Genomic DNA, 17,022 nt, shown 5'->3' on the forward strand with positions numbered 1-17,022 from the left:
AGTTTGGTTTTTTTTTAATCTCTTTATTGTAAATAAATGCCCATGGGATATTTATGCATAAATGCAAAGAATACATAACACACAGCACAAGTTTGCATACATAGCTTTTTTTCCTAAAAAGCTAAAAAAAAAATCATTAGAAAGCAGTAACATAACAAAATAGCACGTAAACACGTAACATCCACCTCGCCATGCACGCCACGCGGAGATGCAGCTTGCGAGCGGCGCTCAGCGATGCAGCAGCAGCGAGGCGCAGTGCTGCCAGCACCCCGAGACCAGCACAGGGCAGGGCCCCAGCCCCGCTGGCAGCAGAAATTGAACAGATTTTGCACGAGTGATGACATTTTTCTCTAAACCAGGACGTAATGCTGCTGTGCCTGCAAGCGCCCAGACCGCAGGGATGGCATTCACTGCGGCAGTGCTCACTGCACCTCTGACACCGAACATGGATGGAGAAAGACAGGGAAATAGAAAGATCACAGAATCACAGAGATCTAGTCTTGGTGCAACGCTCATGAAGCAGACAAGTCCACTTCCACACACCTACATTCAGCCCTTTGTGAACTACCGGAGTGCTTTGAACAGGGCTTGGATCTGCTCAGCCTAACAAAACGGCTCCGCTATGACCAACAGCACAAGCCCCTGCTAATCTTAAATTCATGTAAATTGTGCAATCTTTGTTTATTCTGGGGTATTTGCGTGAATAGTGCCAAGGGAATCAGGTGGTTTCAAGGAAATACCTGGCACCCACCCGGCCGTTTGGGCATGGGGAGAGGCATGCGCTCGCTAGCATCACCCGTACATAGTCTCCACAACATTTTCCAATGCCCTGCTTTACAGACACATATTTACACCTTTTAAAAGTTAAAAAGCAGGAGGAAAAGCTATAATTAGGCTTTAACACTGAGGCTTGCATCCTGACTCCTGCAGGTGGGTCTGGGAGGCTCCATCCTGATTTTTAGCAGTGATTTAAAAGTTACGACTGCCAATGTGTTAGCAGCTACATTGGTGAGTTCTGGCAGGTAAAAAGAGACATCTGTCTCGGTACAGCCATTAGCCACTCACTGATACAAACAGAATTAACTCCTTATCACCGTGTAAGGCCATGACAGCATGTTGTGCGTTAACATCTCACAGTGCGTTTCCACGGGCTCTTCCCATGCAGCAGGTTTGTAGAGGCAGGCAGCCTGTCCCGGCGCCACTTTGTGCATTTAGAGGATTACTGCAGAAAGGGGCAGAAAGCACAAGCAAGCACTGCTATGCTATATAGGCTATAAACCTCTTCCTTCATTTTTTTCACCCCCTTTTCCCTCCTTCCCTTTCTTCTGGTTTATTTCTAAGCACCGTAACCGTGGCCCTCTCTATCTCAGCTTTAGAGAATTAAAGCTCAGGGAATGTTTAAAACAACTGGCTCTGAGCTCTCAAAATCCCCAGGTAAACCTCAGGCTTCGGGCTGCTGAGCTCTGTGGCAGCAAGGGCAGAGAAAGCCTGCATTTCTGGGGCTCAGATGGGGTGTGCCTGGCATTTATTTACGCCTTTAAAATCAGCGGCCTGGGTCCCAGAGGTTGCTCACACAGATCCTGGAGTTACTGGAAGCAGCAGGTCCGTGACAGCCTCCTGCTTGTACCTAAACGCTCGTTTCTTCACCTAACCTTGGCACTGCAAGCCTGACAGTTTTGTCTTTGTTATAAAAGACTGTAGGAGTCTGAGAACAGTAGGAGTGAGACAAATGGAGTTTAGCAAAACACAAGTCAAGGCTCGTGGGACAAAACTGAACATCCGGGGGGTCGCTTGCCCCCCGGCTCGGCAGGGTGCTCCAGCAACTGGCAGCCAGTGCCGCAGGAGTTGCACCATGTCCTAAGTACTAAAAGAGCTTAAACTCTCTGAAAGGCAGCATTAAACAGCAGTAACTTTCACAGCTTAATCGTATGCAAGTTCAGAAATGTGTTGCGGGCCTAAAACTTGGTACAAGAGACAACTGTACCTCCTCGCTGCTCCTCTTCACCTCAACCATAGCCTCTGAAAACAACAGTAACTTGAGAAATAGGAAATGTTCTGCAGAATTAATGTTACTCAACCTCTGTCTACAAACCAAGCCCTGTGGATGCACTGCTTGTGTGCGAGCATGCAGGGACAAACATCTGAGCTTATTTTGAGAGGTTCTGGCTAAGGTAAAAGGAACAGGATGTTAAATGTGGAATGCAGAAGCAAGACAGTGCAGGGCAGAGCGAGCATTTTCTGTTGCAAGAGAGAAAAGCATCCACAGAGCCCAGAAGAAAGGCGGACACGGCAAGGCTTGCAGCAGGAGCAGCAGCACTGGCAGCTCGGCTGTTCGCAGAGGGCACTGGGCACTTCTGTCCCCCCATAGGGGGCTTCTCCAGGGATCAGCCAACCCCATGCACACCTTCTGCATTGCCACGTGCAAAAAAAACCCTTCCCAAACCAAAGGAAGAGGCTCAGGTCTGGGGATTCAAATCAGCAGCCACGAAAGCAAAGTTAAATGGGATTAGGCGTGCTGAGAACATCTTCCAATAAAAGCTACTTCAGCAAGTACAGAAATGTGCAGAAAACAGCTTCGTCCTCGCACACACTGCAGATACTCACGCCATCCGACGGGAGGAGAGGTGCAGGGGATGACCCCGACCCCTGCGGGGCCGAGCAGCACGCACCTCTCCCAACAGGCTCAGGGACGCGCTCGCTCACGCACACACATGCACATTAAAAGCGGTTTAAAAATCTTCATGATAAAAATCTCTCCAGTGTCACTGGTAGACGTTTCGGCATTCGGAAGGACAGGACACAGAGGCTGCGAAGCACACGAGCGAGGACACTGCTGGCCGGAGCGCCCAGGGCTCACTGTGCTCCCCGCGGTGCCACCGGCTCAGGGCTCCCCGCGCCGCACTCCTCCCGGCCACTGACGTCCCAGCTGCCTTCGAGGTGAAGCCACCGGCCTCTACATGGCTAAACCAGCCATCCTCTGCGAATAAGAGAGAAGTAGTACGGGTTATAACACGGCTAAAGAAGGGCATGGTAAATCCTGGGACAGAGCCCAGGACGAACACAGGCACTTTGCAGCAGTCCGACAGCTCCACGCAGCTGGGCTACCTGGCAGATCTACCCGAGGGTTTACTCATTCACTTGTCCCCGAGTAAATAATCTCTCCTGTGTTGCTTTCCCACTTCACATCGCCCTGCAGCCCCCCGCAGAGCTCCGTGTGCTGCCTCTTCCCAGCCCCTAGACCAGGCAGGCTGCGGTTCAGCGAGGGTCTCGCAGGAAGGCAGGCAAGAATGAAGCCACTTCGTACTGGAGGTTACTCGGTTTTATTCACCTTCTCCACAGGAAATTACACTTCCAGGACAGATGTAAGAAACATTACAGTAATACCTTTGCATATTAGCCATGATAAATACTTCTAGTTCTGATAAAATGCCTTCCACTGCCTCCCTGAGGGTCGGAGAGAAGACAAGAACACACTCGTGTCAGTACAAGTGAGTTAGATATTTACAAATGCACAAGCACGTAGATTAAAACCTGGCAGCCAGGACGGCCTAAAGCAGCTGCTGCTCATTCAATGGCTTGGAGCAAAGCAAATGATCTCAAGGGACCTGAGCCACAACGCTCAGTGCCCGCTCTGCTCGGCTGCAGCGTTTTTGGAGATTGCAATGGATGTGTCAATCGGTATGTACAGTTTGTCTCAGAGCTGTTTTGCAATAAAGAAACAGCACAGCTATCACGCTGACAATTAACAATAACCATCAACATTTTGATCCAGCATCCAGGAAACTCAGACCCTACATTCTTTCCATTTGCAATTGGAAAAAAAATAAAAATCTGAACAGCTTTCCTGACAGCAACACCAAAAACCATCATCAGATAGAGTTAATCCACAAGAGCTGCTCACATGTTGTTTTCTCAAGCAGAACACCAAGATAAAGACAGAATTTGTACAGGAATCAAGGAAGTTGGACCAAGCTCCCTTCCAAGGAATCTTTTTTTTTTTTTTTAAACAAAGGGAAAACAAACACTTGAAGCACAGAGTTAGAAAAGTAATTTTTCAAAGCTGGCATATACATTAATTTTCTAAACACAGCTCCTTTCGGTTCAGAATATAAAGGCAAAGCTGAACAGGTCAGTAAGGCTCGAATTTTAGCCTGTGGACATTTTTTCTCTTATTTGATTCTAAGTTCCTAAGCATAGGAACAATCTGATGACTTATCAGACTTATTGCAGGCTCCCCCATCCCAGGTTCTTTCTGCTTTTCCCCCCATCTTCACCATTAACTCTGAAACCTGTGGAGACAGGCAGGGTCAGGAGGAAGGTCCCAGTGCTCACATCGTGACTCGCTGGACAATTCCAGGGAAAGCCCCGGCACCATGCGAGGCGCTACCCCAACACCCGAGCTGACGTTTTGTGCGCTTCTGCAGCTTTGGCAGGACAGTCCTGCTGCTTCATCATTAAGACAGCTCCTCTGCAGCATTATTAAGGATGCCATAAAGCCAGGGAACAGGAAAGACACATTTAAGATCAATTGTCAGATCAAAATTGGCCCTTTTTATCCCAAGAAATGTATATAATTACTGGCTGTGCGGAAAGGCAGGCGAGTATCATTGAAGAAAAGCTGGAAGAGCTTCACTTTGAGGATAAAGTGCAAAATCAGACTTTTGACAAAACCAAAATCTGTTCATCCAAATGGCCAAATGCATTCCAGCAGGGGCGCTGAGACGTGGAGGAACACCACCCAGACAGAAACCTTTCTCCCTCCATTTCAGCAGAAGCTGCGCCTGGGTTCACCCAGCCTCCAGGCAAAACCCAGGCACATCCTCCCAGCCAAACCTTAATCTTCTTTTCTTGATTTGCCAGGAAATGGGACTGGCTACCACTTTACTTTCTTTACACTAAATTCAGTTTTTCTCTAAATTTGAAGGCAATGCACCAGCAGGCAAGAGGATTTGCCGGTAGCCCCAGAGCAGCAACACCCAACATCCACCTTCGCAGCAGCACAGGTGCAAAGCCCAAAGCCTCCCAGGGCCACAACGCTTCCAAGGACAAGTAAAAGCAGGCTGGTGCTGGGGGGCATCCGGATCACATGGGGAGCAGCGTGGCACTGTGCCAGGAAGCCAGGCACAGCGCCTGCCCAGAGCCATCCCATGGGGAAATAGCACGCTGTACAGTCAAGTCCACAAAAACAAACGGCGACAAACTTCTACAAGACAGAAACATCAATGCTGCACGTCCTGCATGAGGAAAAGCGTCTGCTAAGCCCAGCGAGGGGTCGCACCGAGGGACGGCCTCGAGGCCAGTGGGCGCACAGTGGGGCGAGGGCACCCCCAGCCTCAGCGCGGCAGCAGCAAACGTCTCCTCCGCCCGCCTCACTCGGAGGCCGAGAGCGAGCCCAAGGTCTCCTGGGTGATGCTGGCTGCTGGCTCCCTGGAGAGGGGCGACAGACAAGAGAACGTCCTCCCTTTGTGGTGGGAGACAGCCAGCCCTGCCCTGCTCACCCCAAAGGTGCCCCCATGGGGCCATGACAGCGAGGAGGCGGTGGCTATGCCACTAGCACAGCAAGGCTCATTCACGAAGCTGCTTTCCAAGCGTGCTCCCCACAACACAAATCAGAGCCCCCTTCCCATGCGGCTCACTTTGAGACACAGGCATGCAGCACCCAGCGCAGACTGCCATCAGATGCCTCCTGCAAGGCCCTGTTACGGCAGCGCCCCAAGACTGACAGCGGGGACAGGTGATGGACGGGACTCGGGGTGCCCAGAGCAAGCTCCAGCATCCTGCTCTGGGGGCCATGCACGTGCACCAGCGGGAGCCCTGCAGAGCAGTGGTCCCCCCTCAGTGAGGGATTTTTACACAGCAAGACCTCCTTCTGCCCCGAGCAGTCGCCTTTCCCCAAAGCGGTGTCCATGCACCTTGAGTCAGGAGAAGGCCTACTTACTAACCACAACACACAAGCTGCTGTCAGTGGTACTCACAGGCAAGCATTTCCCACTGGAGGCTGCAAAGGAAAAAGAAACAGCACAGGAGAGCTCGTAGTGCATTTTCGAGACGGTTTAGAAGCAATAGGAACAGCACTGAAGCAGGTGAGGAATGAAGTGAAGCAACCCAAGGGTCTCAGGGCAGGGAGGTCGCCGCGGCCTGGTGTGACAGCCGCTGCTACAAGCCATGCACACTGCCTGCTGTGGCTCCTCGAGCAGCTCCGTTCAGGTGAGAGGTTCAGAACAGCACTCCCCATCCCCACCCACACCAACTCCAGAAGGTTTTGAAACGCTCCAAAGTTTTCAACGCTGCGTTATGATTACAAGCGGTACGACTGCCAACAGCAGACAGCCAGGGCAGGGGCAGCTGCAGGGACCTCCAAGGAACCTGAGCTCTGGGAGGCTTCAGAAGCAGCACGGAGCACACAGAGCCAGCACAGACTTGCCCACTTCTGCCTCCCGTGAGCCACAAATGCTGGATGCAGGCTCTGCACCGACCCCTCCTGCAGTCTGGGGCCAGGAACGGGACGACTGACCCATGGTGCGGATGACGAGCGGGGCTAACAGCTGCTAAGCTGGGCTAACGGCTGCTAAACTGGGCTAGTAGCTGCTCATTGCTCACTGCCCCAACAAATTCAGAGCACCTGGGACCCCAGGAAGCCATGGTCCTCTCCCGCTGCGATTCATCAGATAACAGCTATGGGCCAAACTCACTCCTAATGCAAACACCAGCAGCCCTGTCTGATCCAGTCCCACTGGAGCCCAGGTCTCTGGAGATGTCCAAGCCTCGTGCTGACGTTTGCCATGTGTGAAAACACCAGCAGTGTTCACCTGCGCATGGCCCCTTTCCCTCTGACCACTTACTCTACTAATAGGAAGAACAAGAAGCAGGACTCACTGAATAGCTTGGAAAACATCGAGCTGAAAAGTATCCAAGATAAAAATTGTTCTCCATTGTTATCTTAAAAATAAAATTAACATTCTTACAAAAGAGCCACCCCAGGCTGTCCTGCTGAAAGGAGCTCTCAGGCTGCACTGAGGGGAACCAACCACACGAGGATCCCAGCCAGGAGCCCCTCATGCCTCCTCTGCCTCATGTGATGGGAGGCAGCGTGCAGCCTGTTCCGCCTTCCAGGCACACAAAGACTCCTAACTTAGCAAAGAGAGATGATTTTTAATGAGCAAAGAAGCAAACAGGGCTTCACACATAATCCTGATGAGGTCCTACGTGTTGGCCCAGGAGCTGGACTCGATGATCCTCATGGCTCCCCTCCAACTCAGGATATTCTACGACTCTATCATTCTTTCAAGCCGAAAGAAAAGCCAGCTGCCAAAAACCAAGCAGCACCCAAACACCAGAAGCCCAAACTTTGCTCAACCACCTACTGATGGGATCTGTAGGAAAATGGGCTCCATCACCACGAACACAAAGCCTTCCCAACCTGCTGTACCACAGCTAGAGCAACGCTTGACTGTCACTGTTAGGCACTACCACACCTGGACAGAGAAAGTATCTGTAACTCTTCCCAGGCAAGTTTTTGCTGAAAAGCAAGATGTTACCCAGAACCAACCACCCTACAAAAACCCTGTGGTACTGATGGGAACTCGCCTGCATGGAGCCTGATTTTGTAACCCTCTGGCACCACAATTCTAGTTTAGTGGGGTGATTTATTATTATTATTATTTTAAACAGGGCACCTAATCCAGCACAATTTTTGAGTGCATCAGTGGCAGCATCCCAGACCCCAGCAGGGGATTGCAGCCAGGACCAGTGCCATGGCGGGGTGACAGCGGCAGCACGCGGGGTGGCCGGGGAGGGGTAGCAGAGGCAAGGTACCACCTGGACACCGGCTGGCAGCCGTGGCCGACCAGATCCACCTCGAGCTTCCAGGAAGGGGAAGGGCCCCAGCGGGTCGAGGGGCTTGCTCCCAACGCTGTGATGCCGCGGGCGCTGCTCTGTGTCCGTGCTGGCCCGCGGGGTGAGGCTGCTCCTTCTCATCCTCACTGGGCTTTGGCTGGTGGGAAGGTTGTTCTGAGCAGAGATAGAGGATGTTGCGAGGCATGGAAAAGTGGAAGCAGAGTTTACAACCACATCACACACCTGCAGGCACCTGAGAGCCTCCAGCCACTGCCACGAGCAGACAGTGGCCGAACAGCACCGGGCGCGCGGTAGGAAATGACCTCTTTGTCGGCTGGTCAAGCCCAAAGTCTGCTAGCAGTCTGCTTTTTCAGCAGTTTTACTTCTCTCTGGGATTCTTTATTTTTTGCTTACTTATTTTTACCATCAACTTCAGAAAAAAAAATCAAGTACAAAACTTCCCTTATTTGTACTTCTGGTCTCAAAGCAGCTGTGCTTCAAAGTAAGCACAAACCACCAGGAACAGCCTCCGACTCCTCCGAGCGGGCATCAACGACTGCAACGTGGGAATCACACAGAAGTAGCTAAGCAATAAATGCCTGACTAGGCACCACCAGAAAGGGACCAGCCACAAAAATCTTGCTGAACATCCTCATTTAGCATTTGGCATGTTAGCTCTGCAAGCCCCCCAACTAGAGATGCATTTTCCAGGTTTTCCACCTATTGCTTAGGATTCCCTCAGCATAGAGGAGCTCCTGACTCTGCCCTTTTTATGCCAGGACACAAAAATAACTGTATTCGAGGCAACTGGCAAATAACTTTTCACCTTTAGAGATCTTTATAAAACCTCCTACAATGACAAGAGGCAGCAAAAAGCCTAAATGCACCAAAAGAACACAAAACGTGATCAATTAGATCAGATCTACTCATAGCAGCGAGTTGGTTTGTGGTGTTTAACCGGGGAGCCAAGCCTGCGGGTGCTCCCAGCTTAGTCCCTCTGCAAAGCAGAACCATGCCTGCAAAAGTGAGCACCAAAAATAGCAGCAACTCCACAGATTTGGCACATACTTCAGGGCTTTGCTGAGCCAGGTAGATAGCTGAATGGTTACCTGAGTCACTGCAAAGCAGGGCTTCCTAAACAAAACCAGCTACTGACTGGGCTAGAAGCAGTGCACATTCCCACTGCTGCTGCAAGAAGATCCACAGAACATGGGAGGTAGCATGGACCTCAGCTCCTGCTCCCTACGCTTTGGTACACACATACAAGTTCAGTAGCAGCACAGCCTTAACTTGCACAGAAAGCCTGTAAAGGTCAGACCTGCAGAGACAAGGGCAAAGAAAGATCCCCACATCTCTCAGCAAACCACAAACATCATCGCAAACCAAGGGATGAATCCTGTACTTTCCACTGGCATGCACAGCAGCAACCCTGTCTTGGGGGCTGCCCACCCCACCAAAAGCCACCCCAAGGCACCAGCCCAGCCTCCGCGCCCAGCCTGACGCCGCCTGTGGCTCTCTGAAGGAGACAAAGCTGATGAAGACAGCAAGAAGAATTAATTTTAAATACTCTGACATGTCTTTTTGGAATTACTGCAATCAACACAAACAAGCGTCAACAAACACTTCATAAAAAACTGAGAACAAGACCTGGAATTTAAAAAGTACATCCTGACCAAAGTGACTTCAGTTTCTCCATTCTGCTCCCTAGAACAATTCTTACAAATATCTCCCTCTCGTTTGGGAAGCACGTGCAATTCTACCAACCATTAGTCCTACTTCTGGGGACTACTTCTGAAGAAAGTCTTTCTGGTCATTGAAAGCAGCCAGCCTCTTCTAGCAGGTATTTAAGAACCTTAAGAGTTTAAGAAGTTATTGTCTCACTTTAGTTGTATTCAAAGAAGGCAAGTGTTTGGTGACTGCATGAAACAAAAGCCAAAATTCTGCACCAGGACTTACTGAGTTCAGAGAAGGTTTGTCGCGGTGGGTGTTCACTGCTTCCACGTTCAGGGTAATTGTCTCCACTTTACAACCTTTGCCAAAAAGAAAGAGAAATTTACATGAGGAATTGTAATTTATTTTATTATCTATTTTTTAAAATGTATTAAAAAGAGCATGTAAAGTGAGCAGAAGTAAGTTTGTTACTTGTTTAAAAAAATAAACAAAACTACAGCCAAAAACTCGTAAGCATTTCATTCCAAATTAACAGATAATTTACACTTAAATCACTCTCTGGCTTTGACCTTCACTGTAAAAGCACAGCGACACCTTGCAGGCAGCCACATGTCAAGAGAACTACACGCTTATCCAGCAAAGCTGCTTTTAACTCACTGCACCCAGAGGCAAATCCAGGCATGAGGGACAAACAGGCTTCTTCATCGACAAATAAAGCCCAGAGACGGTTGTTATTTAAGAGAGAAGCCGTGGGAGACCACTTGTGTCCCCACATGGATAAACAAAATCCCAAAACCATCCATCCCCCTTCCACTGTCCCCCCAAAACCTCCCACTCTTCAGTGCCTTTTTGTGTTCAGAACATCTCCGGGCGCATTGAGAGCAAGTCCTGCTACTTCTGCACACAGATACCATAATCAGATTCATATAAACCACGGAAAAATAAAAAAAACAAAACAAAAAAAAAACAGGAGGCACATACCGTACGCAACCGGGGTGAGCTTGAGGATGGTGTGCAGGGGGCACCGCAGGTAGGGCAGCTCGTCTGCGAGAGAGGCAGGCGTCACCCGTGCACCTTATCCCCTTTTCTTTCCAGTAACAACTATTTCAGTGCAGCCACCCAGCCGCCAAGCAGCGGACACCGCCATCCAGAGGAGCCCGCCCCAATGGCAGCGTGGAGAAACGCCGCGGCCGAGCACACCTCTGGCCTGCATCACAGAGCGGGGGCACGCACCCTCCGTTCCCCCAGCCACCAGCACCCTCGAGCAACACCTCGATTTCCTAGGGTCTGGGGTTTTGGCTGCCTGATCGTTTTCTTGCTTTGAATAACGTTAAATAGTACTTTTCCCCATTATTTATACCTCTAAGCCAATCGGTACGTTTCACCGTTTGCAAAGCAAGGACGAGCAGTGATGAGTGTTTTGCACTGAATTTTACAGTTTCGCTGAGTTTTAACACAGCACCTTGTCGCCAGCACACCATGCGCTGGATCAGAGCCACTCAGGTGCAGGACTGCTGGCAAGCCCTCACAGACTACTGATGTACCAGAAAACTGTGTCCTTATATTAAAAATTAATCCCATTGAGATTTTGGAAAGGCGACTGGTTGAAACAGCTGCAGAAACAAGGGCTGAGCAGAAAAACATCAGGGCAGGCATCAAAAGGTCAGCTTTCTGCCCCTGCACTCATCACAAGCAGAGGTTCCTGCAAGGCTTTGCTGAAATGCAACGGTTAAAGCATTTCACAAGTGTTTTTATTTCCTTTTTAAGCAACTCCTCTGCTGCAAAAATCAAAACAGCAATTACAAGCCACCCTCCCAAAAACTCTGAAATGGAAGCAGAAATAGAATCCAGCCCCTAACATCACGCGCTTATTTTTGTACCTGCGCTCTTGTCAAGAAAATAAGCCAAGAGGCACCTCATAACTGCCTGGTGGGAGATAACGAGGACGTTGCCTTGACGTTCCAGCTCCATAATTACCGGCTCCAGGCGCTGAACCAAGTCCTGGTAGGACTGAAAAAACAAAACAGGAGTTTTGCAAGGGGTTTTATAAACATACGCTGAAAGCAGAAGTAGCAATTAGCACGGCTTCGCATTTAGGAAAGTATCAGTTAAAACAAACTGCAGAAGTCGTGGGTGATCCAGTAAATACAGGGAGGAAAAAAAAGGAAACAGCACAACGTGAAATGGATGTCAGCAACCCTCAGGTTACTGGGAGATTCAGATTACTGATAACTCCATTAAAAAAAAAAAAAAATGTCAATGATACATTTAACTAAGGTTGTGAAGTAAAACCAGAAATGACTCTGTACCCCCCCCCCAGTCATTTCTGCCCAAGGTGGTTTTCCACAGGGACACCTCAGGCCTCAGCCCATGAGTGTAGTGCAGAAACCTCTGGGCGAGGAGAGTGTCAAGGACTCCAGCGGCCCCATTAGCACGGCATCATTAGCACACCGCCGTTACACACACCAAAATACCTCTCCTCTAAAAGAGATCTGGGGATCCTAATGGTTTCAATTCCTAACACAAACAGTGGGGACAGAAAGCTGAAATTAAGCAAAGTCCTTCACACATCATGCATCTGTTGGCCACACACTGTAGCTTATCGTTTTTCCTAAGTGCTTTCACCTCTCCTCCAGGATAGCGATAAAGGTATTTTTCTTGATCCCTCAAGGCAAACTCGTCAGGATACTTGGCTTCAATTTCTGCGTAGGTCATTTCTTCACATACCCCCTGGAGGAAGTAGAACTTGTTACAACACAGCTTGTTTCAACAGAAGCACAGCAAAATACAACACATATACACACAAATAGCAAGGGACTGGTATCAGAAATTCTGTTTTGGGATGAAAATTTCAGAATCGACACCATGCTTGTGCATCACGGGTCGAGGGTGGCTTAGAAATGATGAACCACCTACACCTAACATGCTTGCAGTACTGGAAAACATTGAAATCTCCAAACTCTGCTGAGTCCCAGAGCTGAGCAAGGCAGTTTCTGTCCCCCTGACCCCAGCACGAGGTGCAGAAAGGAGAAGCAAGCAGCCTGAGAGCACAGCACTAGTAAATTCAGGGAGCTGGAAATGCCAAAGAAATCACCCAGCACAACCAGTAGATGTTCTGTAAATTATTACCACTTATTTCCTCATTTTTAATTTAAGATAACATACTGATATTTCAGGGCCATGGGCTTTGTTTTTATCGCAAATTGTTTGCAAAGGATGAAAATGAGCGTTCATTTCCACAGCAACAATCTTGCAATTTCTTTTGCCTGAAAGAACTGGAGTGGGAGTATTAACCTTTGTCCACCCAGGACAGTTTTACAGCCAGGGCCACAGAGGCGTGGGATGTTCGGTGTTATTCTCTTTCTCAATACCAGCTGCTTTGCAGCAAGGTCTAACACTTCCAGACATTTTCAGCCCTGCAGCAAGTGATCCTAAGCTTCCCGATAACGGCTGGAGTACGTTATACATAGCTGTGGCTGGAAGGCTCAACTGATGATCAGGATATAGGTTTATTGCAGTGGGTTTGTTTTTAGTGTCACCTTCCATCTCGGAAAACCGAAGGCTGCCGGCAGCGTTGTGCTCCCCCCGTGCCCTCACTCACGGCATCAATCTCGTTGAGAATCTTCCACTGCTCGTATGTCACCCCCAGCGACTCGGCCGTCTGGATCGTCCTCTTCAGCTGGCTCGTCCAAACCTTCAGGTCGACGATTTCCTGCTCCTCAATGAACTTCTTCAGAGCCTGGGCAAACTGGAAAAGGCCAGAGGAGGTTAGCAGAGCGCAGGAAGCATCGTTTCGGGGCCAGCCGACCCCTCCGCTGCCGCGACAAGATCCAGCGCCGCGGGGCCGTACCTGCACAGAGCCAGGTGCCAGGCTCGGACCGTGTTCACACGACACTTTAAACATACAGCAATCCGGGTGTTGCCAAAAAAACGTACCTGCTTCCCGCGTGGTGACAGACCAGAATCCCCACCAATCTTGCCAACAAGATTATATTCACTCTCACCATGTCGGCAAAGGTAGATGGTACGCGGCTGGACATGAATGTTCATTAGGTAATAGACGATTTTACTCTGGATGTAATCCTGGACTCTGTTTACTAGGAACCGCTGTCCCACATTGATCACTTTAATGAAGGAAAGATCTCTGGAGTCAACATAAAATAAGAACACCCACACGACTGGTTTTAAAAATGACACACGTGCATCTGCGGGTGTAATCTAGCTATTTACCCTGTGTTAAAGGCATCAGCACTACCACTGGGCTGCCTCAGCAGACAGGAGACACACTGAACTGCCGTGCTAAACAAGGAGCATCACTTTCAAATCATCCCTTGGGGCCCGAGGATATCACCTTCACGCGAGCAACCTCGCTTTGGGAGAGCAGAGGCTTCAGCACAAGCACTGCAGCATCTCGAGCCGGAGGACAAAAGCGACAAAGCAAAGCAGCTCACGCCTTCGTGCACCGGAGCGCGAGGACAAAACACAGCCCGGGGCCTTGCTCCTTACTTGTCGTACTCGTCGGGATCCAGGGGCTGGTAGGTGACCTTGTAGCACTCGATCCTCTTCAGGAAATCATCCATCACATTCTCCCTGTTTCTCTCCGGGTAGTCGGGGCTGGAAACTTTCACTTCCTGGCCAACAGACAGTGACACTCCGTGAAAGTCAAGCAAACTCGACACGGAGCAAAAGCGCTGCTGAATAACATTATTCTTCTCTTCTGAAACAAGTAAACATTGTCTCATGCCGCCCTGTGGAAAAACCTGCTCCTGGCAAGGCAACAAAAGGCGATTCTGGAGGCACGCTGCAGCGCTTGGCCCTGGTACAAACACAGCTGGCTCGCCATCCACCCGTCCCCGCGAGCCACTCACTGCCTGTCCTCCCTTGACAATAAAGCCACGCTCAAGGTCAAACATTTCTCAGCTCCATTTGATTTCCGGGCTAAATAACTGCACCTTTAGTTTTCGTAAGCCTACAAACCTTAACTGCTAATTTGCGAGGTGGGACGTAGGAAACCAGACCGCGAGCGTTTTTAGGCACCAGCCCTCCCCGTGCTTCCCACGGGCTGCAGCGGCGAGGTGACAACCGCAGAGCCTTGGCCTGTGGCTGCCCTCCAAGGGAGGCACCGACTGCCCAGCTGCAAGCAGAGGCGGAGGGGATGTTCGCAAGCAGCACCGCAGCCACCTCCGGTGCCAGCCCGACTGGGACTCAGAGTTCCCTGGTGCTGGGCACACCTCTAGTGCCAACAATCTGCCGTCGTTCCCGTAAGCCGCCGGTGACCTTGCACCGATCTCCTACGGGCAGTGAGAGCTGGGCCTGGAAGTGCCGCACGCACCAGGATGTTGGCAGCAATCACCTCCGGGTCGTCACAGACGGACTCCACGAAGAACACCTGGGAGGGAGGCGATGAGATACGGTTCAGAGAACCAGGAGCTCTATCTCAAACCACTATTACCCGAGGGAGCAGTAACGGCTTTGGTACAGCAACTCCAATTACGAGTTAAATGCAGGGACCCTACCTTGAAAGCGTTTTCTTTAGCAAAATTTAAGATCAGGTCCCGTCTTTCTCGAGTTGTGTTGGTCGCATCAAACACCTGGCAGAAAAGAAGTGGCAATGAGCAGGTTTATCTACACTTTTAAACCAGCCCCAAATCATTTGGGATTACAGCTGGGTTCCCAAATGCCCTGGGCAGCTCTGAACAACACAGACATAAACCCCCACACGTGTGTTTAGTTGAGAAAAGCCTTACAGCGATTTGCCCGCACTCCTCCAGGAGGTAAGCTTTCACATCTTCTAGAGCCACCAAGGCACAGCGCCTGCAGGAGAGAAACATGCTGTCACAGCGGATGTACAGCACTCAGATTTCGGGTCCTCTGAATCACCGCTCTGGCACTGATACGGGGAGAGATCCAAACTCCTTCTCTCTCCCTGCATGGGGCACCCAGCCCTGCTTCCTCCCTAGTCCCTGGGGCTCTACAGAGCTGAATCCTGTTTAAATTCCCGTTTTCCTATGCCCACATCCCTGCTCTAGGAACGCTCCCGTCGCTCCCTCTGCCAGCTGAGGCTCCCCGCAGAGCCCAAGCCATGGCTGCTCTCAGGAGGCCACCCCCACCAGAGACCCTGAGGGCACAAATCCATGCCTGGTGAGACCACAGGGGATTTGTACCCAGAATTTCATGCACCTCTGGGCATGCAGAGCATTACATTTAATGCACCTCTGGGTGCCCAGAGCCTCACATTTCATGCACCTCTGGGTGTTCAGAGCCCAGTCTTTGTGTTTTTTTCTATTTTTCTTGAAGTCAGTGACAAAATTCCCCCACGGAGACCCTTCGGCAGGAGCCCTGTATGGGCTGCACTGTCTCCTGCCACAATTTCATGGGCATTAACCACTCCTTCGTGCACGCACACAGGCTGCGAACACCTGAGAGTAACCAGATCGCCACCAACCTGCTCAGCGCCCCGACTTACTTGCGGATCTCCATGGCCTCCTTGTTATCGTGCCTGAAGAAGTCATAGGACTTGTACGACTTCACTGCTTCCCGGCGGTACACCCCTAAATTAAACACTTCACACACAAAAAGTCACACCGGTGAGGGCGGCAGCACTCGGCTGCCAGCCCCCAGCCACCCGCGGCCCACCAAGCCCCTCACCTCGCGTGGGCACCCCGATCCAGTTGAGGTAGCGCGTGAGCTTCTTGGAGACGTAGGTCTTGCCGCGGGCGGGCAGCCCGATCATCACGATGAGGGTGGGCGAGTTGGTCATGTAGGACGCCCACGCTGCGGGGACGGCAGGGGGGCAGCGCATCAGCGGGGGGCTCGGCGCACCGACCGACGGACGGACAGATGCATGGATGGATGGACGGATGGATAGATGGATGGATGGATGGACGGATGGACGGACGGGCGGACCCTTGCAGGACATCCAGCAGCCGTGCCCCCCGCTGCCAACGCCGCCACCGGCAGCCAAGGAGGCGATGTGCAGGGCTGCACCTGCCGGCGGCACCGAGGCGACGCCGGCACCGAGCCACGGGGCAGCGGCCGGCAACGAGGGACCGGGGCCGGGCGGCACTGGGGGGCTGCAGCCAGGGACACGCGGTGAGGGGAAACCGCTTTTTTCCTTTTTCCCTTTTTTTTCCTTTTTTCCTCCATTTTCCCCCTTTTTTTCCCCTTCCCTTCCCCATTTTTTCCCCTTTTTTCCTTATTTTTTTTCCATTTTCTCCCCTTTTTCCCCCCTTTTCCTTTTCCTTTTTTTTTTGCATTTTTCTCCCCTTTTTCCCCCCTTTTTCCTTTTTTCATTTTTCCCCTATTTTTTTCCTTTTTTCCCCTTTTTCCCACTTTTTCCCCCCCCTCCCTTTTTTCCCCCTTTTTTCCTTCCCCCCCCCCTTCCCCCGCGCCCCCCCGCACTCACAGCACTGCTTCTCCCCGCCGCGCAGGGCCCCGCTGCTGCCCCGCACGGTGCCGCCCGCCCGCGCCGCCGCCGCCGCCGCCATGGCCCCGCTGCGCGCCGCGCCACATGCA

General features: G+C 51.1%; 1 protein-coding gene across 6 annotated transcripts; it reads right to left on the reverse strand.

Annotated features, from left to right (window-relative positions):
* Positions 1-7: 7 nt before the first annotated feature.
* Positions 8-17,009, reverse strand: PFKFB2 (6-phosphofructo-2-kinase/fructose-2,6-biphosphatase 2). Of its 6 annotated transcripts, XM_040535678.1 has the most exons (16): positions 16,913-17,009; positions 16,156-16,281; positions 15,974-16,070; positions 15,255-15,321; positions 15,024-15,098; positions 14,840-14,896; positions 14,014-14,138; positions 13,444-13,651; positions 13,109-13,255; positions 12,133-12,237; positions 11,388-11,517; positions 10,489-10,551; positions 9,793-9,866; positions 7,819-8,010; positions 5,976-5,998; positions 2,984-5,427 (listed from the first exon to the last, which is right to left on the reverse strand). In XM_040535678.1, exons 1-16 carry the CDS (start codon positions 16,992-16,994, stop codon positions 5,370-5,372), a joined length of 1,629 nt encoding a protein of 542 aa, XP_040391612.1. In that variant the 5' UTR covers positions 16,995-17,009; the 3' UTR covers positions 2,984-5,369. The 6 variants fall into 6 exon arrangements, with proteins under 6 accessions (XP_040391615.1, XP_040391614.1, XP_040391612.1 ...); XM_040535679.1 differs by lacking the exon at positions 7,819-8,010; XM_040535681.1 differs by lacking the exons at positions 2,984-5,427; positions 5,976-5,998; positions 7,819-8,010 and adding an exon at positions 8-2,977 and having other exon boundaries at positions 15,974-16,058.
* Positions 17,010-17,022: the final 13 nt, after the last annotated feature.

This window comes from Cygnus olor, chromosome 24 (assembly GCF_009769625.2).
Source record: "Cygnus olor isolate bCygOlo1 chromosome 24, bCygOlo1.pri.v2, whole genome shotgun sequence".
Classification (NCBI taxonomy): domain Eukaryota; kingdom Metazoa; phylum Chordata; class Aves; order Anseriformes; family Anatidae; genus Cygnus; species Cygnus olor.

Coding starts and splice junctions, on each gene's coding strand:
- PFKFB2 (XM_040535676.1), bottom strand. CDS start 16,994: ATGGCGGCGGCGGCGGCGGCGCGGGCGGGCGGCACCGTGCGGGGCAGC. Junction 14,139..14,839: donor TGATTGCTGCCAACATCCTG/GTGCGTGCGGCA, acceptor TCTGTTGGCCAG/GAAGTGAAAGTTTCCAGCCC. Junction 11,518..12,132: donor ATCGCTATCCTGGAGGAGAG/GTGAAAGCACTT, acceptor TTGTTTTTTCAG/TCCTACCAGGACTTGGTTCA.